Here is a 22,678-nt window from a genome sequence, read left to right as displayed (position 1 = left end):
ATTCTCGAGTAATTTTATGTGCACAAATCCAAAGTTAATCATTGAAACTTTTTACCTTTTTTTTTTATTTATTTTTTTGAGAATGCGGAAGCGTATTGCATTCACTTATATTAAAAAAAAAACCTGTTTTTTTGAGGGCTTTGTTTTTTTTGGAATAATTTATTTTCTATTTTCCTGAGTATTTCTTTCAGTTTTTCTGACGATTTCTTTTTTCACCTGTTTTTCTGACTATTTTTTTCTGTTTTTCGGACAAATTTTTTTCGACCTGTTTTTCTGACTATTTTTTTCTGAGTTATCGGGACACATCGAACTCACGCGAGAACCTGCGAACTGAAAGTGACTCTTTGCGGACTCCGTAGTAAGCAACATGACCGGCTTATTTAGTTTGATCAAGTTTTATTTTGATATTGGTTTAAGACACTGGGAGATACTCTGTCTTTGAGTCACATAGATGGTATTGTTATTAGTTTGTCGACATTACGCAGGCACCTGCGGACTTTGCGTTTGTTCAGGAGGAAAGCCCATTCGGATCTGCTCGATACAGCAATGTTTGTCCAGAATCAGTTGGACAGATATGGTATGCTCCATGGATCCAAGATGATGCATTTAAAATGCATTCAGGCTGGCTACGCAGTGACTCAAGAGACGATCAGGAGACTGATGAAAATACTGGACCCGCACGGTGTGCAACTGAGGCGCCGGAATCGGCTTCGCCCGGCGTATGTACCGCAATCCCGGCCCAGCAGTAATCCGCCATTAGTGAGTTCTCGCGTGAGTTCGATGTGTCCCGATAACTCGGAAAAAAAATTGTCAGAAAAACTGAAAAAAAAAAGTCAGAAAAGCAGGTGGAAATTTTTTTGTCAGAAAAACAGAAAAAAATATTCAAAAAAAACAAAGCCCTCAAAAAAAATACTCAGAAAAACACGATTTTTTTTATTTTTTTTTTTTTATCCAAGTGAATGCAATACGCTTCCTTACCTCCGACCAACAGTGGAGTTTTTAAGCTTCCGCTGTGGTTTCTTAGCATTAGAATTGATGTTTATTGCGAATCAGAATCGATCAGTCAAACAGAACAAAGTTTCTAGAGGGGAGAGAAAGAAACGAAGACAAAAGACAAAGCACTCATTGTCAACAGGATGAGAAACAAGACCCCGAGATACTTGGAACTCCTCCACTCGGGGCAGGATCTCATCCCCGACCGACCTTTTCCGACTGAGGACCAATGAGTGGCTCATTTAAGAATCGGGGATCAAAGGGAATGAGTGAATGATTGTCAACGTCATTCATCATTCCAGAGTCCCGAATCACGACATACTGGACATACAACGTGGACAGGAATCATCTTGAATTGCTGGCCTGTCAGTCACAGACGTGACAACACGAGATTTGATGTTTGCTTGGTTTTATCGATACTTTCCTACATTTGGTGATACATGTTGATCGTACGTTTGTAAGTTCAAACAGTGACGTGAAATTGAAACCAGTGCAACTGCTGTTAATCAGTTACAGCTGCTATAAAACGCGACAAAATGTGTAACTTGTTTGTTAGGAAGGAAAATGTGTGTGTCGTGTACATAGTTTAAAAAAAGAAAACAATTAAATGTTAAGAAATAAACAGTTCGTGCGTCATGATTCATGAGTTGTGCAGCTCCTCGTATGTGCACCTCGGCCACCAGGGGGCAGTATAATATAGACAGGGATATACAGGAAGAGGACGGTCACAACTGCTCAATAAGCTGCAGTAGTTTTTGCCATTTTTTGCAGAGGATAAATAATATATGCCTATGAGTATCATTATCTGTGATTATGTGTCAACACAATGTGTTCTTTAACGTTATAACACCAGAGATGCTGTTTGTTAGCCCGTCTACGGTGTTGACCATTGTGTTAGCATTAAGCTGAGGCAAATTTATGCGGTTGTTGAAATACACAAGTTATAATTCTCTGAGTTTTGTTTAGTTTGACTGTAAACTTCAACTGTGAATGACAATAAACAGCTTAAAGTCAACAGTCCCATAAAAAGTCAACAACAGTCAACAAAAAAGTCCACAGCTAATAGAAAATGTCAACAACAGTCAGGCCGCCCGCAGGCTCGGTTACGCCGCGTCACGGAATTATGACATCACCGAGCGTCGCCCTGAAATCATAAGGCGGCGGCGGCGGCGATCAGGCTGAGGGTCAGCGGGAGGCGGAGCCGTGAGGTCACCGGTGGCGAGGCGGCGCTTGTGTTGTCGTCAAGGCAACCGCTGTTCTTCAGACACACGCGTTGCTCGCAGTACACACCTGAATGCACACACACCACAGCAATATGTCACAAAGCGCATCACCTGACGTGACATCATCACGCCGCGCTTACCCGCAAAGTTGTCGGCACACTCGCAGCGCAGGAAGTCCACACACGTGCCGCCATTCTGACACGACTGAGCCTCATCGCACACGTTGGCTGATTGGCAGTTACGACTTGTTAGTTAGTCATCCATCCGTCAATCGACCATCAGATCCCTCCCCCTGGTTCCACGTACCTGTGCAGCCGACCACACCTCCTCTCCGGGTGTATCCCGGCAGACATTGTTCACAGCGCCTCCCGGTGGCGCCCTGCCTGCACGGACACGCCCCCAAGGCGGCGCAGTGCCTGGACCGGCTGCCGACGGCGTCGCACTCGCACTCTGACACGCGCGCACACACCACACGACAAAACAACAACAGCGCAACACCGTCGTGAGCCACTCGGAATCCTGTTTTGGGTTTTTGTTCGCTGTGTTTCTTTCTTGTCTTCCTGTAGGGGGCGCGGCGAGCAGGGAGGAGTGCAGCAACGGCACGCACCTGGACGCTAGTGGCAATCCGTCCCAGTCAGGCCGAGTACGCACATGAGGATTTTTCAAATCTTAAAAGATTGTTGAAACAGCTGCCGACCCCCCCACATGAAGAAAAAAAAAATCAGTCACTTAACAGTTTTAGTCATACCGTGTGCTCCGAAAATCTCCACACACGACACCGCCGCCGATCTCGAAATCTCACGTGAGCTCACAAAACCGAAGAAGTAGAAACATTTCCAGATATGCGCCGAGATTTGCCGAGTGTTTCCGGACGTTGCCGGAGCTGGGAGTCTGGGAAAATAATCGGCATTTTACCCTCATTGGGCAGCCGTGGCCCAATGGTTAAGATCATCGCCTGCCACCGCGGGGGACCTAGGTTCAAGACCCCGACTGGACCATCCTCCAACATCCCCCGGGCTCACGGTTGTGGTGTCCTTGTGCAAGACACCGATACCCCGAAATGCCCCCCGGGCGCTTCAGCCGCCCCCTGCTCCGGTGTGTTCCACTAACATGTGTATGTGTTCACTGTGATGGGTAAAATGCAGAGAACAAATTACGTGTGCATGCATGCATGTTCATGACAATCAAAGGTGATTCTTCTTCCATCCATCCATCCATCCATCCGGGGGCAGTAGCTTTAGCAGGGACGCCCAGACTTCCCTCTCCCCAGCCACTTCATCTATCTCTTCCGGGGGGATCCCGAGGCGTTCCCGGGCCAGCCGAAGGATGTAGTCTCTCCGGCGTGTCCTGGGTCGTCCCCGTGGCCCGGAACACCTCACCAGGGAGGCGTCCGGGAGGCATCCGAATCAGATGCCCCAGCCACCTCATCTGGCTCCTCTCGATGTCAAGGAGCAGCGGCTCTACTCTGAGATCCTCCCGGATGACCGAGCTTCTCACCCTCTCTCTAAGGGAGAGCCCGGACACCCTGCGGAGGAAACTCCTTTCGGCCGCTTGTATCCTGGATCTCGTTCTTTCAGTCACGACCCAAAGCTCTTGACCATAGGTGAGGGTAGGAACGTAGATAGACCGGTAAATCGAGAGCTTCGCCTTTCGGCTTAGCTCCTTCTTTTCCACAACGGATCGATACAAAGTCCGCATCACTGCGGACGCCGCAACGATCCGCCTGTCGATCTCCCATTCCGTTCTTCCCTCACTCGTGAACAAGACCCCAAGATACTTGAACTCCTCCACTTGGGGCAAGTTCTCATCCCTTACCCGGAGAGGGCATGCCACCGTTTTCCGACTGAGGACCACGGTCTCAGATTTGGAGGTGCTGATTCTCATCCCAGCCGCTTCACACTCGGCTGCGAACTGCTCCAGTGAGAGTTGGAGGTCACGGCTTGATGAAGCCAGCAGAACCACATCATCTGAAAAAAGCAGAGATGCAATACTGAGGCCACCAAACCGGACCCCCTCTACGCCTCGGCTGTGCCTAGAAATTCTGTCCATAAAAGTTATGAACATAATCGGTGACAAAGGGCAGCCTTGGCGGAGTCTAACCCTCACCGGAAACGAGTCCGACTTACTGCCGGATATGCTGACCAAACTCTGACTCCGATCATACAGGGAACGAACAGCTCGTATCAGGGGGTTCGGTACCCCATACTCCCGAAGCACTCCCCACAGAACCCCCCGAGGGACACGGTCAAATGCCTTCTCCAAGTCCACAAAACACATGTAGACTGGTTGGGCAAACTCCCATGCACCCTCGAGGACCCTGCCAAGGGTGTAGAGCTGGTTCACTGTTCCACGGCCAGGACGAAAACCAGACTGCTCCTCCTGAATCTGAGATTCAACTTCCCGACGGACCCTCCTCTCCAGCACCCCTGAATAGACCTTACCAGGGAGGCTGAGGAGTGTGATCCCCCTGTAGTTGGAACACACCCTCCGGTCCCCTTTCTTAAAAAGGGGGACCACCACCCCAGTCTGCCAATCCAGAGGCACTGTCCCCGATGTCCACGCGATGTTGCAGAGGGGAGGACAGTCCTACAACATCCAGAGCCTTGAGGAACTCCGGGCGAATCTCATCCTTGCCACCGAGGAGCTTTTTAACCACCTCGGTGACCTCAACCCCAGAGATAGGAGAGCCCGCCTCAGAGAACCCAGACTCTGCTCCCTCATGGGAAGGCGTGTCGGTGGAATTGAGGAGGTCTTCGAAGTATTCTCCCCACCGGCTCACAACGTCCCGAGTCGAGGTCAGCAGAGCCCCATCCCCACTATACACAGTGTTGATGGTGCACTGCTTTCCCCCTCCTGAGACGCAGGATGGTGGACCAGAATTTCCTCGAAGCCGTCCGGAAGTCTTTCTCCGTGGCCTCACCAAACTCCTCCCATACCCGAGTTTTTGCTTCAGTGACCACCAAAGCTGCATTCCGCTTGGCCAGCCGGTACCCATCGGCTGCCTCAGGAGTCCCACCGGCCAAAAAGGCCCGATAGGACTCCTCCTTCAGCTTGACGGCATCCCTCACTGTTGGTGTCCACCAAAATGGACACCAACTTTGAAAATGTTTGAAAAGTTTATCCAAACTTAGCTCCTGCAGTGGGGATTTGTACCCCGGCCTGCCGATTTCAAGAGCTTCTTCATGGCTCATTAACATCCGATTTGCATGCGTCCTGGCACATGTAAATGAGCTCACGCGGGCTCACGCCGCCAGTCCATAACTTCCGATATGCGTTACGTCGGACCCCGTATGGCGCCTTCTTGTGGCATCTTGGTATCAAACAACTGTGTTCATGTGAGTTGCCGAGTTTCATGTCGTGCTTGTGTGGCATCATAGGCAATTATAAACCTTTGGGGGGAGCAATTCTTCTGGATTTCCACTATTCAGTCGCACTTTTTGTTCAGATTGCCTTTTTAAAAAAAAATCGGATCAGTTTTCTTGTTTGTTGGTTACTTTACCAACAACAAAGACTGTTGGTATTTCACAATGTAAGCAAGCGTGTGTGTGCGTGTGTGTGTGTGTGTGTGTGTGTGTGCGTGACTGACCCACACAAACATCCTGGTGATCTAGCGGCAGCTGGTCGTTCCTATAGTAACCGAGACGACAGTGTTGGCAGCGGTGCCCCCTGGTGTTGTGTTTGCAGCTCACGCACGTCACCACGTTGAGGAAGTCCATGAAGCTGCAGCGGTTCGAGTGGCCGTTGCACTCGCACTCTGACACACACACACGCACACACACACACACACACACAAATGTTGCTGAGACATCTGGTAAGAATTTGCTAACATACGTGTGGTGTACAATCATGCTAACACAGCTCATGAATGTTGGTCAAGCGTGACAACTATGCCAATCACTACATGATCACTAAACTCATGATCATGACCAGGGAGGTTTTGGGGAAATGTGGGAGGAGTCAGAGCCACTGGGGAGGGGACAAATGGTGAAAGGGGAGGGGCTGGAGTTGCCGGGGCGGGGTTACCCTGGAAGGTGACGTAGGCGATTTTGGAAAGTTTGCTGCTCGTCGCGCTGCCGGGTATCAAAATCTTCTGAGTCGCTTCACAGGCAAAAAAAAAAAAAGAAAAGAAAGAAAAGACGTGTAACTGTGGCAACGCATCAGGAATACTCTCGTCGCTAACGCTAAAGCTAATACTGGCGCCATGCTCCTTGGTTACCTTTTTTCTCATAGCCTTTTTCCTCTTTCTGGTCTCTCTTCGCTTTCTCTTCACTATCTTTTTCGTCTTCCTTCTCTTTTACTTTCTTCTCCTCTAACTCTTTCTTTCCCTTCTCTTCTTTCTTCTTTTTCTCCTCTCCTTCCTTCAAACCTTCTTTGTCTTCCGACTCCACAGCTGTCAATCAAACACATTGTTCAGCTACTTCTTTCACATTTAAACAAATTCACTAACAAGCATCTGTCTATCTATCTATCTCTCTCTCTATCTATCTATCTATCTATCTATCTATCTATCTCTCTATCTCTCTATCCATCCGTCCATCCATCCATCCGTCCATCACCTTTTTCGCTGGTTTTCTCCTCTTTTCTCCATTTGTTTGACTCTTGCTCTCCTTGCTGAGTTGCCAAAGAAGAATCCTCTCTTGGTTCGTCAAATCTTTCAGGAGAATCAGGTCTTGATTTCTGCTCAGGAATTTTAGGGCTAGAGTCCGAAGACTGTGATTCAGGTTCCTGACGGCTTTCAGCTCTTGTTTGGCCTGTTTTGGAATCCAAACGACGCTCAACTGAATCTGATCCAGAATCCGGATTGGGACTTTCTATTTCAAGAGGTGTCGATGGTGCAGTTGAATCCCGATCGAATGAATTCAAACCAGAATCTGGATTAGAGTCTTCTGTTCCAGGACGTGTTCCAGGGCCATTGGAATCCTGATCTACTGTCTCAAATCCCCAATCTGGACTTGAATCTTCTGTTTTAGGAGGTGTTCCGGGTCTAGTGGAATCCGGGTCAACTGAATCTGATCCAGAATACTGATTTGAACGTTCTGTTTCAGGTGGTGTTTCAGGGCCAGTGAAATCTGAATCAACAGAATCTAATCCAGCATCTAGACTGGAGTCTTCTGTTCCTAGTCCAGTGGAATCCCGATCTTCTGAAAAAGGGAAGGTGAAGTCTACTGGGGCCAAGTCTGCAGTAGGCTCTGACCAATCTGCTGCAATTGGCTGTTTGTCCTGTACAATTTCTCCAACTTGCGAAGGAGGTATGTTCAGAGCAGCATCAGGAGCTGGGGAGCGCACCTCGGGAGGAAGTACTTCAGAAGAAGGTTCAACCAACGAAGGAGTTACATCAGAAGAGGGCCTGTCAGGAGGAGCTCTATCAGAAGAAGTTGCATCAGGAGGTGAATTTGGCGGAAATCTTTTCAGCTGTGTTCTATCACTTGGCGTTCCATCCACAGGAGCTGCTTCAGGGAAAGTTGTGTCTGGAGGAGATCTGTCAGACGGTACAATTTGATCCAAACTGTCTCGTTCAGGGGGCGTTGCATCTTCACGAGGAGGTTGCTTGCCAAGCGGACTATCAGGTGGAGCTACATCGGCAGGTGGAACATTTATCTTGGTGGACTTGGTTTCTGGAGGGACATCAAGAGAGGCACCATCAGGGGTCGGTATCTCAAGTACGGTTTTGTCGAGAGGAGGTACATTAGTGGAGAGTAGATCAGAAGGTCTGTCAGGAAGAAGTCCATTGGGAGTGGGAGTTACATTATCGGGAGAAGTATCAGGAAGAAGTCCTTCAGAAGCTTCAATGGGGAGCAGGTCATCAGTAGGAGATCCTTCGGGAGGAGGTCCATTAGAAGTTCCCGGTGTCAATTCAGGATCTCCAGCAGTAGAAGTCTGAGGAGTTGGAGTATCTCTGGAAGGGACCGTGCCATCGGATGGAATTACTTCTGACATCCAGAAACTTGAGCTTGAAGGTGAGAAGCTGCTGGTGGACGTCCACAAGGGGACAAAGTCGGTCTTGTCAGGGGGCAGAGTCACTGGGTCAGAAATAGACACCTGAGAGTCAGCGTTGATGTTTGAGGTCACCCTAGTGCCACTTGGTACCATTGGACCGCTAATGTCTAAACGCAGACGGACACCTGAGGTGCCAACAGCAGGAACCGCCGGAGGAACGCTAGCACCGCCTGCTGATGCTGAGTCACCGCTTCCCCACTTTAGACCTACGGAGTCCGGAATAGTAGAAGACCTCATATTTTTGTACTCTGTCAAAACTGTGACAGAGTTAGGTGTAAAACTGTCTGTCGCAGAACTGTAAATCATAAAACTGTCAGTCATAAAGCTGTCAGTTCCTGAGCTGTAAGAGCTAGCCATTTGAACAGCAGAACCACCTGCAGTCCAAGTAGAACTAGAAGACAAGTCAATAGTCGTTGAAATAGAGAAAGTATCAGTTGTTTCCATTGACGTAATAGTTTCAAAAGTGGAAGTAGTCCACGAACCACTAAGGTCAGCAGACGTACCAAAATTCCTAGTAGTAAAACTAGAAGTAGAAGAGTCCATAGGAGAGGTAGAGAAAGTATCAGACGTGTCCAAAGAAGCGATCGTTGCAATTGTTGAAGCAGTCCAAGTACCACTAACGTCAGTTTTAGTATCAAAAGTCAAAGTCATAAGACTAGAAGAAGTAGAAGTGTCAATAGTGGAAGTCGAATAAGTGTCAGTGATTCCACGTGTTGAAGCAGAACTTCTGTCAGAGTCATCAGCCACTGTCAGAGAAGAACATTTACGGCTTTTTAGTCCTTTTCACTTTTCTACAACAACGCACTAACACACATACACACACACACTCGCATGCTAACACAATTGAACATAAATCCAATAACACCAAATTAAGCACAGTCAAAGGCAATGAAAGTAGACCGAGTAAAGTTGTCAAATCAAGATCAGACTCATCCCCAAATTAAACTCCTTGTGAATCTCCTACATGACCTGGAATCTCCTTTAGAGCCTCACACACGATCTGAAACCTCTTTGAGATCCTCACATACTGTCTGAGCTGAAACGATCTTTTCAACCCCATACATGACCTGAAACCTTCTTTAGATCCTCACATATTATCTGGAGCCACCTTCAGAACCCTAGGCTGACCTGGAATTTCTTTCAAAACCTGAAAGAAAAGGATCCTGAAATCGCTTTCAGAACCTCAAATATGAGCTCAGGGATTTGGTATATGTATGTGTGTGTGTGTGTGTGTGTGTGTGTGTGTGTGAGATAGAGATTGACATTTTAATGCACTAAAAAAGATTCAACAAATGGACGCACACACTCACACACACACAAACCACTTGTCGCTGTTTTACGAAGACGACAGATTAACGTTTCGCCATAATGCTTCTGCCTATCTTTCTGGATGGATGGATAGATAGATACTTACTGGTTGTTGTTTCTGCTGCTTCACCTAAAAAACAAAATACAAAAACAAAACAAATACTATGGAAGACTGGAAGAATACAACAAACACTGTAGATATCAAAACATTAGTAATCAAAAGATCTGATTGTGTGTGTGTGTGTGTGTGCCATACAAGCGTTGGCGGTGCCTCTGGATAGAGGCAGGAAGCTTCCGGGCATCCAGTTGCGGGACTCAAACCCGGCGTTGCAACGTTGGCAGTCTTGTCCGCTTGTGTTGTGTTCACAGTCACACATCAGCGTGGCATCACGTAGCGCACAACGAGATGCGTGCAGGTTACATTTACACCTGTAACACACACGCAACAATTGTAGGAACATATTGTGAAAATGGAGTTTGGATTTTTGTGTAAAATAGTTGTGCGCAGTGGTGGTTTTTCGTGTGTAGTTAACCAAGTGAACCTTCAGTTAGCGACGAAAATGCGCAATTTTGTGATGTCACAATTTGGTTGAATTGCATAATCCCATCCCCACACGGAGTTTCTCCACCCATGATTGGGCAGCCAGGCCTCCATTTTCAAGCAACGTTGAGGCAAAGTTGTCGATATGGGAGCAGCTACACTCATTGACAAAGTGGAATTGGGTGACGAAGTGCTGCCTCCGCCAGGGAAAATCCATAGTGGGACTCGAAGAGTCTCCTCAAAAAGTGTCTCAACCTTTTGATCGTCGCTTTTTTCAAAAACAACTGCTCGAGGTGTCATAAAAGTGGTTAAATATAATTCTATAATATATTTGCATGAGACGGAAACCAACCCCCCCCCCCCCCCCCCCCCAAAAAACAAACAAGTGATTTCAAGCAAGTGACAATGTGGTTTTGGATGTACCTGGCAGGTACGTCGATGTTGGAGATGGCATAGAAGTATTTGAGCAGGTTATCTCTCTGGACATAAGTCCCGCCGAGAGCCGGTCGCAGGAGTCTAAGGCGAAGGTTGGTGAAGGTGAAGAAGTCTCGCAGAGCTTTGCTGCTCTGCAGCCGCGTGTACAACGCGTCCGTGTTCAGGAGTTTGGGGCCCGCAAACACTCGTAAGCGAGCTCCCACCTCAAATACCACCGTCTTCTCCTCCTAGGGGTTAGCATTAGCATGTTAGCATCACTGCTGCAAACTCAAAGACCACCTAGAGGTTAGCATTAGCATGCTAGCGTGTTAGCCTGTTAGTGTCTCTGCTCTCAACTCAAACACTCCTGTGTTTCCTCTTCCTAATGGTTCGTGTTACCATGTTTGCATCTCTTCTCCAACCTCAAATGCCACCTTCTTCTTCGTCTGAACTTTGGCATTAGTGCATTAGCATTTCTGCTCCACCCCGGACCAGAATACTGTTGATTTGATCATCCAATGAGGGCTTTTGTCATCCGTATGTTGCTTAACAATGCTACACAAACTAAGCCACGAGATTATTCTTGAAAGGTTGCTGTCCAAACGTCACCTTGGCGCCCACCCATCTGGAGTACTGCTCTGTGCAGATGACCCTGGTCACGTTGCTGGGCGCCAAGTCAGACACTCGCTTGGGCGGCATGCCAAACGTCTCCATGCAGTCGTCGGCATAGAACTGGTACGGCTGCCACGTCAGCCCTGACGCAGGAAGTACGACAAACAGCGTGACCGGGGGACTACGCCGACCGTGTGACAAGGGACGTACGCCGTCTCACCTTTGTCCGTGGACTTCTCGAACACCATGCTGGTGGGGCGTCCGTATTCAAAGCTGACCACCAGGTCGTCCACCACCTCCAGACTTTTGTTCCAGGACAGCGTGATGTTGGCCAGTAGCGGCTCGGGATACTTGGACCACGGGACCGTCTGCCAGTACGTGATGAGCCCGCCCCTTTCCCGGTCCCCCATCAGCTGAGGCGGGTGAGACAAATCCGGACTGGACGCGTCGCACTCATCGCTGCACAAGTACGGGTTCTCCTAATCAAGGCAACACGGTGACGCAGACGTGCGGACAGGAAAATATCAAGACGTGACGACACGAGCACAGGAAGATGGAAGGACATGAAGGACATTCCATCATAAAGACATTAACTCGTTGACTGCCGTGGATGTTTCTATTCATTAACTGGAATCCGACTGTTTACTGCCCCCGACAAACATATACACTACGTCAACTACGTTTTCAATGGAAGGCTTGGAAGAGGGTCTCGCCTAGCATGTCTGTGAAATTCAGGTTTGTATACCATGCTAATGACTAGCAAATCCCTGTAGATGGCGATGTTGTATCGCTTTGAGATCGGCACAGCTTTTGAGTAGAAAATGAAAGACAAGATTAGGCAGTGAATTTCATCTTTTCCCATTGATTGTGAGCGAGAGAGAGAAATGCCAATTCATTGGAAATTGGACAAGTTTAGGCACCTGACACTCCAGCAACGTATGTATATATACATATACCTGCATATATGCTATAAACGGAGTATGTGTTGTGGTAGGTACTACAAAGCGTGTGTTGCCATGGTAACGCGGTTGATGTAATGAATGGCCAACGGCATGTAAACAAGGCGCTGACAATTAACGCGAGCCATGCGCTGAGTCTGCGTTGACGCCATGTTTCTTACTTGTTAATAAATGATTATTTTGCCATCAAAATCCCTTTCTAGGATTTGGTTTTGTTGGTTTATAGTTTCAGGCAGAGGTGGGACCAAGTCATTGCTTTGCAAGTCACAAGTAAGTCTCAGGTTTTTGCCCTCAAGTCCCGAGTCAAGTCCCAAGTCGAGACTAGCAAGTCCTGAGTCAATTCTCAATTCGACACAAGCAAGTCCCGAGTCAAGTCCCAAGTCGAGACCAGCAAGTCCCGAGTCAAGTCCCAAGTCGAGACTAGCAAGTCCTGAGTCAATTCTCAATTCGACACAAGCAAGTCCCGAGTCAAGTCCCAATTCGACACAAGCAAGTCCCGACTCAAGTCCCAAGTCGAGACCAGCAAGTCCCGAGTCAAGTCCCAAGTCGAGACCAGCAAGTCCCGAGTCAAGTCCCAAGTCGAGACCAGCAAGTCCCGAGTCAAGTCTCAAGTCGAGACATGCAAGTCCCGAGTCAAGTCGCAGTTCCTACACAATGAGTTTTGAGTCTTTTTGAGTCTTTTTACCAACAAAATAAAAATATATTTTCATATATATAATTTATATTTATTGAATATGTATATTATATAGTGCATTTATATATTTATAATATTTAGAAATCCATATTTATTTATCAAAACAAATTTGACAAACAAGTGCATTGAACCTTCATAAGAAAACTAGGAGGCTGATGAACATTTTTGCACCTTTAAAACCAATCGTCACACCGATTGATTGGACGTTTTCAGTGATTCTATGAAAATGCTATGCTATGACATACTTTTTCTCATTTTATTTCTGAAGTGACATTAAAGTAACCCTAACCCTGAAACTGCCCCTCCTTGAGCCGTCACCTTATCGTGGTGGAGGGGTTTGTGTGTCCCAATGATCCTAGGAGATAAGTTGTCTGGGGCTTTTTGCCCCTGGCAGGGTCACCCATTACAAACAGGTCCTAGGTGAGGGACCAGACAAAGCACGGCTCAAAGACACTTTATGATGACGACAAACGATGGACTCAGTTTTCCCTTGCCCGGACGCGGGTCACCGGGGCCCCCCTCTGGAGGCAGGCCTGGAGGTGGAGAGCCCCTGGTGGCCGGGCCTGCACCCAAGGGGCCCGGCTGGGCACAGCCCGAAAGGGTAACGTGGGTCTCCCTTCCAATGGGCTCACCACCTGTGGGAGGGGCCATATGGGTCGGGTGCAGTGCCACCTGGGCGGTGGCCGTAGGCAGGGACCTTGGCGATCCGATCCCCGGCTACAGAAACTGGCTCTAGAGACATGGAATGTCACCTCTCTGGCAGGGAAGGAGCCTGAGCTGGTGTGTGCGGTCGAGAGGTTCCGACTAGATATAGTCGGACTCTCCTCCACACACAGCTTGGGCTCTGGTATCAGTCCTCTTGAGAGAGGTTGGACTCTCTTCCACTCTGGAGTTGCCCACGGTGAGAGGCGTATACTTATTGCCCCCCAGCTCGACGCCTGTACGTTGGGGTTCACCCCGGTGGACGAGAGAGTCGCCTCCCTCTGCCTTCGGGTCAGGGGACGGGTCCTGACTGTGCCTATGCACCAAACAGCAGTTCAGAGTACCCACCCTTTTTGGAGGGGGTGCTGGAGAGCGCTCCCGCTGGGGACTCCATTGTTCTGCTGGGGGACTTCAATGCTCACGTGGGCATTGACAGTGAGACCTGGAAGGGTGTGATTGGGAGGAACGGCCCCCACAATCAGAACCCGAGCGGTGTTCTGTTATTGGAGCTCTGTGCTCATCACGGCTTGTCCATAACGAACACCATGTTCAAGCATGAGGGTGTCCACACGTGCACTGGCACCAGGACACCCTCGGTCGCAGTTCGATGATCGACTTTGTGGTCGTGTCATTGGACTTGCGGCCGCATGTCTTTGACACTCGGGTGAAGAGAGGGGCGGAGCTGTCAACTGATCACCACCTGGTGGTGAGTTGGCTCCGACGGTGGGGGAAGATGCCGGTCCGACGTGGCAGGCCCAAACGTATCGTGAGGGTCTGCTGGGAACGTCTGGCAGAATCCCCTGTCAGAAGGAGTTTCAACTCCCACCTCCGACAGAACTTGGTTCATGTTCCAGGGGAGGCGGGGGGACATCGAGTCCGAGTGGACCATGTTCCGCGCCTCCATTGCCCAGGCGGCCGACCGGAGTTGTAGCCGTAAGGTGGTCGGTGCCTGTCATAGCGGCAATCCCCGCACCCCCCCCGGAAGAGCTGGATGAAGTGGCTGGGGAGAGGGAAGTCTGGGCGTCCCCGCTAAAGCTACTGCTGCCGCGACCCGACCTCGGATAAGCGCTAGAAAATGGATGGATGAATGGACATTAAACTGACCAGTCACAAATGACAATTTGCATCCAGTAGTGCTGCAATTAGTAATCGAATATTCTACTGACAATTCTATCGGAATAATTAAGTATGAGGATAAAATATATTTTTGTTCGGTTAAAGGGCAATTATGAATATGAGACATTTTACTTAATAATGAACGACCAATTGGTTTCCTCTTTTCGATAATCAACAGTATTTTTCTTAAATTCAGATTGTGCCTAGAGCAGGAAACTGCATTTTCAATTTCAAACACAAATATAAATAGATTTCAGTTTAAACTTGGCATTTCTTGTGAGTATCAAAAACATACGGTATTAATTTAAAAAAAGAGGAACACAATTTTGTCATCTTGTTATAAAGGCATAATTGTATCCAACTGTGGTACATCAGTCAGAACACTAGGGGGCATTACATAAAAATAGTATGTCAAAAAGAGCCGAAGAAAAGGACACGAAGAAGAATGTAGTTTCATCTCGAATAGATGCTAGCTGTGTGCTGATCGATTGGTAAATAAAGTGAATCAAAAACGAAATACGATACGAGACCGATTCTTGAGAACACTACACTGACTAAAGGAATGTATACCTTATTTAGCTGTTACATTTATTGTAGATTTATGTTCTACTGTTTTTTTTTTTTTTTTTATGAAACTAACTACACATTAGCAATAATGGCGTAGGACACGTTGACCTCATAAATGATCATTAAAACCGTAAGCATTATGGTGTCACTTATCATATTTTCCTGTAGTAAAACAGCAAGAGAAAGCTAAAAAGTGTTGCTTTGTCAACGTAGCGAGTCTTTTCACGTCAATCAGTTCAAGTCCAAGTGAAGTCACAAGTCATTGCTGTTCAAGTCCAAGTCGAGTTGCAAGTCTTTCAGCATATTGTCAAGTCGAGTCTAAAGTCATCAAATTCTAGACTCGAGTCCGACTCGAGTCCAAGTCATGTGACTCGAGTCCATACCTCTGGTTAGAGGTGTCACAAAAGAACAAAATATGAGATCAAAGTCACAGTTCTGCTTTGTTGAAGGTGAAATGTTAAAGCCAATCCATGTTCTACCGCTGATTTCTAAAGAACGGAAAAAACGAGAAACAAGTCTTTTTTTCTGTTGAAAGAAGAATGTCGATGCCTTCTTTTGGTAGGTTTGGTGCTTATTTTGTCGCAGAGCACAATATTCAGTGAAACTGGGACCCCTGCTTTGAAAAGGGCTGGCAGTCAGAAGAGAGGAGGACACAAAGATGTGACAACATGAAGACGCACCGAGGACACTGACCAGAGTGCAGAATCGTTCCGGGGGGTTCCCGCAGGTGACCCCCGGTGGATCAACTCGTATCTGCATGGCTTCTTTCATGTTAGCGGGCGGCGGCTGGCAGGCGGAATCCTCCCATACGGGCCCCGCTTCCCAGCCCGGATCCACCTTGGAGCGACAGGCGTCAAATTGACATCGACAGAACGTCACCAATAGGAGCAGGAGTGGGAGGGGCTTGAGGCGGTCCATGGGCGGGTCCTCGGGGGGGGACGCGGAGTCCTCGTGAGGCAGCGAGGTCCTCAGGGATGTGAGGCATCGCTTGCCCGCACGGCCTTCATTTCTTGGTGTGTCGGAAACTGCAAGTATGGTTAGCTGCTCGTTACCTGCTGCTTACCGTGGCAGCTGAGTGATTGTCACGGTGACGATGCCGCGTGCGTCAGTCGGGCTGGAACGTCTGTCAGTCCACACACACCCTAATTAACAATGTAGACGAGGACAACATTGTCTGAGGACATGACCGGAAAGTGCCCCAATATTACACAATGTAACGTCATGTGACAACAACAATACTGTGTTACACTATGTTATACAATTCAACAGGACGTAACAAAGTAACATGATGCACCACAGTGCAACATAATGTCACAACAACAAAACGTTACACTATGTTACACAATGTAACAAAGCGTAACAAAACGTAATGTCATTCATCGCAATGCAACACGATGTGACAACGACAAAATGTTCCACTATGTTACACAATCTAACAAAATGTAACGCGATGCATCGCAATGTAACATGATGTGACACTAACGAAATGCTACACCGTGTTTCACAACTGAACAAGATGTAACAAAACGGAACGTGATGCATTGCAATGTAACATGATGTGATAACAACAAAATGTGAAGCCGTAACACGTTGGCAGGCTTGTCTGCTTGTGTTGTGTTCACATGCTCTATGTCGTATGTAAAGTCGTGCATTTACACTTTTCCCCAAGTAGTATACATGAACATATACTTCTATGTAGTATTGTACATGTGGACTTTTACTTTAATAATGTACTAAACTACATGTACACTTGTACAACCCCAATTCCAATGAAGTTGGGACGTGCCCATGAACAAGACGTTGCTTGGATGGCAGCATATGTTTCTCCAAAACCTGTATGTACCTTTCAGCATTAATGGTGCCTTCACAGACGTGTAAGTTACCCACGCCATTGGCACTAACACAGCCCCTTACCATCACAGATGCTGGCTTTTGATCTTTGCGTCCATAACAGTCCGGATGGTTCTTTTCCTCTTTGGCCCGGAGGACACGACGTCCACAATTTCCCAAAACAATTTGAAATGCGGACTCGTCGGACCACGGAACACTTTTCCGCTTTGCATCGGTCCATCTTCGATGAGCTCGGGCCCAGAGAAGCCGGCGGCGTTTCTGGGTGTTGTTGATGAACGGCTTTTGCTTTGCACGGTAGAGTTTCAAGTTGCACTTCCGGACTGAGCAATTCAGGGAAGCAATCATGGCACCCGCCTGTTCCCAATGAGCCTGTTCCCCTGCGCGATGTTCCGAACACGTGTTTGATGAGCATTCCTCAACTTTGTTGCCACGTGTCCCAGCTTTTTTTGGAACGTGTTGCGAGTTCATGATTTATTTGCTCAAAACAATCAAGTTGATCAGTTTGAACATGAAATATCTTGTCTTTGTAGTGTATTCAATTCAATATGATTTGCAAATCATTGTATTGTGTTTTTATTGATGTTTTCATTGGAATTGCGGTTGGAGTTAAAGGCTAGCTGGGGTCGCACATTTGCACTCACTAAGGAGAACAATCAAGCTCGTGGTCAACAATTTAGTCTTTGATGTAGTTGTTCGTCTAGCCTGTAAGAGGAAATGGCCTCAAGGTGGCGCTACACTCATCCACTCACAACAACGTCTCACCTTTTTTCAATTGCTCTTCAGAGTCGATCAAGCTCGAAGTCAGAGAGGCGTCTTCCTTCTTTTTGCGGTTTCTCTCTTTCTCTTTTGATTCTCTCTTTCTTCCTTTGGCTTCTTTTTCTTCTTTCTTACAGCTCTCTTTTTCTTTCAGTCCTCCGCCTCCTCTTCTTCCTCTCCTAATCTCCTTCTGTCTCATCCTCTTTACGCTTCTTCTTCTTCTGACGCCTCACTCCCCGGCCCCGCCTCCTTTGACTTCATCATCACATATCATCATTATAATCATCATCATAATCACCATCATCATCATTACCATTAAGCAGATGACTGTCACTTTATTAGGAACACATGACTTCATTCGTTTCTTGGTTTTATGTTCAAATGGTCTGTCTCACGCGCGCGCGCGCACGCGCACACACGGGTGTTAAATCTCTTTATGTTAATCTTCCTTCTTAGCCCTCCTTCTTTAAGTTTTCCAGCCACTTTTTGACTTGGCCAACCGCAGATAGCGAAGACAACAAGAAAGTCATCCAATGACAATATCAGGAATTGTTATTGTAGTACACTTTATTCATGTCAAATAATAGTGAATTATCATTTAGATTACTGTTTAAGAATGAAACACTCAAAAATAAATAAAATACATCAAATAAAACAATAAAATGGACAGATTTGAGGAACAATTCTTGATACTGTAAATTTTTCGGTGGATCTGAGACCCGCACTTTGCACAGCCCCCGATTGAGCTTTGACGTCACTTCGATTGTCACATTTCTGAGGTGACGTGACGCCACGCAGCATTCTCAGTTTGGTTTATTGTACATATCCTTTTTCAAAGTTAAGATCATCGCCCGTCAGCGTGGGCGGACCTAGGTTCAAGACCCCGACCGGACCGTCCGACAACATCCCCCGGACTCACGGCGGTGGTGTCACCGATACCCCGGGCGCTTCAGCTGCCCCCTGCTCCGGTGTGTTCCACGAACAAGTGTGTGTGTGTTCACAGTGACGGGTAAAATGCACAGAACAAATTTCAATTTCAATGACAATAAAGGTGATTCTTAGACTCATCGTTACACAGAACACTGACTTTTGAACAGGTACATCTTTATAATTTTATATATATATATATATACACACACACACACATACAATCATCTTTTTTAGGGTTTTAGGGAACATTCAAGTATCTGGGTTGTCATCTAAAGCGATATTGTCTGAATTGTGCACATTTGTCATTACGTCAACATGGTATCATGTTTTTCTTCATGCTGTACACACAATGTAGCAAACACTTTTTATTATGCATTTACATTTCAGCATGCTGTGTTATCAGTTTATTATTTGCGTAAAGAACAATTATGTGGTTCATTTTTTTACAGGAAACGTCCAAGGGTCCTGCTGGTGCATTCATTCAAAATGAAGAAAGGTTTTCCAAATGTAAACAAATGTGAACAGTTCCACGACTTCCATCCATTATCTGAGCCGCTTCTCCTCACGCTGGAGCCAATCCCAGCGATCATCGGGCAGGAGGCGGGGTCCACCCTGAACCGGTTGCCAGCCAATCGCAGGGCTCATACGAACAAACAACCATTCGCACTCACACTCACACCTACGGGAAGTTTTCCTTCAATTAACCTCGCACGCATGTTTTTGGGATGTGGGAGGAGAAAAGGAGAACATGCGTGGCTAAACACAGGCGGGGCCGGGAATCGAACCCGGGTCCTCAGAACTGTGAGGCTGACGCTCTAACCAGTCGGCCACCGTGCCGCCAGTTCTGACTGACTTTCAGAAAGTCATCTTCCCAACGCTGTGCATTGTATGCTGTGTTGTGCAGTACGTTGGCTGGTGGTAGTTTTCCTGTCGGATAAATACGTCAACCCGGTGACGTCATCTGCAAGCGACAGCGGCTTAAGACGACAAGATGGCGGACGTGGTGAGCGTCGGCGTCAACCTGGACGCCTTTTCTCACGCCATTAGCGGCATCCAGGCGCTGCGTTCCAGCGTCAGTCGCGTCTTCGAGTGCCTGAAGGACGGCATGAAGAACCGAGAGACGCTCGAAGGCCGCGAGAAGCAGTTTATCGCCACATTCCAGGACAACCTGCAGGCGGTCAACAGAGACCTCAAGTCAGTCCAGCCGCCGCCGAACTCGCGTCACATTTCTGCGACTTTCATGAGCAACCGCGTCCAACGTTTTGCTTCAATCAACTTTTTTGTCTCAATGTGGAAGAGGAAACATTTCTTCCATGCAAACACAAAAGGGCTCGTCCGGTAACATGGAATTCCCAGGCGACGGGTCGTCTTGAGTCTAAAATACTCATTTGATTGAACGATACAGGTTTGGGTGTCAAATTTCCAAGATGAATTACTTTCGATGAGGTCAGCGTTGCCAGATAGATCCGAGCAAACCTCAACTTATGTCAGTGGCCAATCCTTGCATGCCCCCTAGAGGCCATTGGTGTTTTCACTTTTGTCTAAAATGCTCGAGAATAATTGGAGCTGGGACGGACGGCTCCAGCACGCCCTTGTGAGGACACAAAACGGATGGATGCAGTATACGGTACACGTATATACAATAAATGAACAAGTCGTGGAAATAGACACATTGCTCCATCTTGTGATCGGGTCGGTTATCGTTTTTTTTTTTTTTAAACTTGCCGATCGGCCCCAAAAATCCCGATCGTGTAAAGCCTATATTTAGAAACAAAACAGATAGCTGCTTAGAGTCCTATAATGTTTCTCCTGTTTTCAAAAGGAAAACACACCATCATAATGATTGATGATGGTCATTATTTGAATCAATTCTTTCCAAAAGTAAATTCAACAAATTGCATAGAAAAAGACAAATTGAGCCAAATGAACAAACGCAGCGTCTGCGTTCGGCGTCGTTCGCGCTTTCCCGACTCCCCGATCGCTACGAACGGATTCTTGCTGGAACTGTGCAGGTCCACGATATCAAAATGTCCTTTTGTTTTTTTTGGGGTGCGTGTCAGCGAGTTGGAGCGCCTGAGCGGTCTGGTGGGTCGCCCGTCCGAGTCGCATCCTCTGCACAACAGCGGCCTCCTCAGTCTGGATCCTGTTCAGGACAAAACGCCGCTCTACTCGCAGCTGCTGCAGGCCTACAAGTGGTCCAACAAGGTGGGCCCGCCCGAGCCGACGCGCTAACCGACGCCGGTGCGAACTCGAACGTCTCGTATTTGCGTGTCGGCAGCTGCAGTACCACGCCGGCCTGGCCTCCAGTTTGCTGAACCAGCAGTCGCTCAAGCGCTCGGCCAATCAGATGGGCGCCTCGGCCAAGCGACGCCCCAAAGTCCAGCCCAGCACCCTCGTCCTCCCCCCGCAGTCAGTCGCCCGTCTCACACTAACCTCTGCACGCGACCTCAATTGGACTTCAACGGAGTCCAATTTGACGAAATGATACTAAATTGTCGTCAATTGTCCGAGATTGTCAAATGCCATCTTTCCAGCATGTGCGTGCGTGTTTTAGGTACGTAGATGATGTGATTTCTCGTATCGGAAGGATGTTTCCCGACATGAGCATCGAACTTTTTCGACCGAACGGAACGTCTGCGGTCCTGCTGGTAGGCGCGCGCACGCACGCACGCACGCTTCCCGTTTATTGCCCGGCTGACGTGCGCTTTCCTGCCAGGTGACGCTGGGCAAAGTGCTGAAGGCCATCGTGGTGATGCGTTCGCTGTTCATCGACAGAACTTTGGTGCGAGGCTTTAACGAGAACGTTTATGACGACGACGGGAAGGTGAGAGCGCCTGCCGCGTTGGCCCGTTTCCACGGTCCTTCGTGACTGTTACCATGGTAACTCTGCGTGTCCCCCCCCCCCCCCCAGCTGGACATCTGGACCAAGTCGCAGCATCAGGTCTTCCAGAAGGTGAGTCTGGAACCGGCGGCGGCCTGCCGGTTTCCTGAGCGCGGCAGCTCATTGGTTGTGCGGTCGCTAGGTAACGGACCACGCCACCACCGCCCTGCTGCACTACCAACTGCCGCAGATGCCCGACGTGGTCGTGCGCTCCTTCATGGTCGGAAAACACCCAACTGCGGCACGCGCCGGCTCACGGTTGCTGACGTGCGTGTGTGTTCATCGGAGTGTGTTTGTGTGTGGTTTTGGGTTTGCGTTCGGGTGTGTCTTTGCGTGCGTGTGCAGACTTGGCTGAGGAGCTACATCAAACTGTTCCAGTCTCCGTGCCAGCGATGCGGCCGCTTCCTGCAGGACGGACTTCCTCCAACCTGGAGGGACTTTAGGACCTTGGAGGCCTTCCACGACACCTGCCGCATGTGACCCCTGACCCGAACCCCGCGCGCACTCGGTGGTGCTGTTATTGCAACATTTTGTTAGAGCGGCGCGGGCGCTTCGCCATCTTCGGGTGGTCTGCAATCTTCCTCCTCCTCGTCCTCACGATGGCAAAGGTTAAACGTTCCCTGATGGATTTGAACCAGCGCTAATGAGGAAAATGTCGTCGTCGTCGTCATCCTCACGGTGACCTTCCTGACTTATTGATGAAGATCAATTAGCGAGCGTCGTGCTGCTTCGGGCGCCGCGCCTGGTCGCGAACCTCCGGGCCTTGACTCCAGACCGGATCAGACCGCAGAAGAAAAGAAAAAGCTCAAATTTCAGAAAAAAAACAAAGAAACGAGGATGAAAAGATGAACTTTGCATGACAAAGTTGTCGCTGTAAATAAAGTTTTGTTCAACGAAACTTGTCATGGAATACATGTGGCTTTTTAAAAAAGGTTCTTGTTTTTGTCTCTACCTGTCGGTCGCTGAACGCACTGCAAGCGTCGCTGTCAGTAGATCCACACTCGCCATTTAAATTGAGAAACGGATCGCACAAATACAAATCGATACGTCGATATAGTCAATGAATCGTTGCAGCCTTAATATATATGCACAAACGCACACCAGTGCGGTATCTTTTTTTTTTTTTTTTGATTG

General features: G+C 48.0%; 2 protein-coding genes across 10 annotated transcripts; one reads left to right on the top strand and one right to left on the bottom strand.

The window, feature by feature from the left end:
* Positions 1-5: 5 nt before the first annotated feature.
* Positions 6-18,187, bottom strand: ntng2a (netrin g2a). 7 transcript variants are annotated; one of them, XM_061768956.1, is made up of 14 exons: positions 17,740-18,146; positions 15,820-16,268; positions 11,309-11,567; positions 11,086-11,231; positions 10,486-10,724; positions 9,778-9,950; positions 9,628-9,651; positions 6,773-8,959; positions 6,433-6,606; positions 6,240-6,314; positions 5,803-5,970; positions 2,523-2,666; positions 2,357-2,443; positions 6-2,283 (listed from the first exon to the last, which is right to left on the bottom strand). In XM_061768956.1, the coding sequence occupies exons 2-14, from the start codon at positions 16,042-16,044 to the stop codon at positions 2,144-2,146; spliced, it is 4,041 nt and encodes a 1,346-aa protein (XP_061624940.1). In that variant the 5' UTR covers positions 16,045-16,268; positions 17,740-18,146; the 3' UTR covers positions 6-2,143. The 7 variants fall into 7 exon arrangements, with proteins under 7 accessions (XP_061624940.1, XP_061624943.1, XP_061624938.1 ...); XM_061768954.1 differs by lacking the exons at positions 6-2,283; positions 2,357-2,443 and having other exon boundaries at positions 2,529-4,183; positions 6,773-8,236; positions 8,339-8,959; positions 17,740-18,182; XM_061768955.1 differs by lacking the exons at positions 6-2,283; positions 2,357-2,443 and having other exon boundaries at positions 2,529-4,183; positions 15,820-15,963; positions 16,190-16,268; positions 17,740-18,181.
* A 1,212-nt stretch (positions 18,188-19,399) lies between these two features.
* med27 (mediator complex subunit 27) lies at positions 19,400-22,442 on the top strand. Of its 3 annotated transcripts, XM_061768952.1 has the most exons (8): positions 19,408-19,857; positions 20,724-20,868; positions 20,942-21,072; positions 21,218-21,311; positions 21,380-21,487; positions 21,575-21,616; positions 21,687-21,764; positions 21,890-22,442. In XM_061768952.1, the coding sequence occupies exons 1-8, from the start codon at positions 19,655-19,657 to the stop codon at positions 22,022-22,024; spliced, it is 936 nt and encodes a 311-aa protein (XP_061624936.1). In that variant the 5' UTR covers positions 19,408-19,654; the 3' UTR covers positions 22,025-22,442. The 3 variants fall into 3 exon arrangements, with proteins under 3 accessions (XP_061624934.1, XP_061624935.1, XP_061624936.1); XM_061768951.1 differs by having other exon boundaries at positions 19,401-19,857; positions 21,575-21,764; XM_061768950.1 differs by having other exon boundaries at positions 19,400-19,857; positions 21,575-22,442.
* Positions 22,443-22,678: the final 236 nt, after the last annotated feature.

The sequence above is a fragment of the Phyllopteryx taeniolatus genome, chromosome 3 (genome assembly GCF_024500385.1).
Source record: "Phyllopteryx taeniolatus isolate TA_2022b chromosome 3, UOR_Ptae_1.2, whole genome shotgun sequence".
NCBI classification, from domain to species: Eukaryota; Metazoa; Chordata; class Actinopteri; order Syngnathiformes; family Syngnathidae; genus Phyllopteryx; species Phyllopteryx taeniolatus.
The sequence above is the reverse complement of the archived record's forward strand: the minus strand, read 5'-3'. Positions and strand labels throughout refer to the sequence as shown.

Coding starts and splice junctions, on each gene's coding strand:
- med27 (XM_061768950.1), top strand. CDS start 19,655: ATGGCGGACGTGGTGAGCGTCGGCGTCAACCTGGACGCCTTTTCTCAC. Junction 19,858..20,723: donor GCGGTCAACAGAGACCTCAA/GTCAGTCCAGCC, acceptor GGTGCGTGTCAG/CGAGTTGGAGCGCCTGAGCG. Junction 21,073..21,217: donor ACCCTCGTCCTCCCCCCGCA/GTCAGTCGCCCG, acceptor TGCGTGTTTTAG/GTACGTAGATGATGTGATTT.
- ntng2a (XM_061768953.1), bottom strand. CDS start 16,044: ATGGACCGCCTCAAGCCCCTCCCACTCCTGCTCCTATTGGTGACGTTC. Junction 10,725..11,085: donor CCAGATGGGTGGGCGCCAAG/GTGACGTTTGGA, acceptor GCTAACCCCTAG/GAGGAGAAGACGGTGGTATT. Junction 6,315..6,432: donor AAAAGGCTATGAGAAAAAAG/GTAACCAAGGAG, acceptor TTGCCTGTGAAG/CGACTCAGAAGATTTTGATA.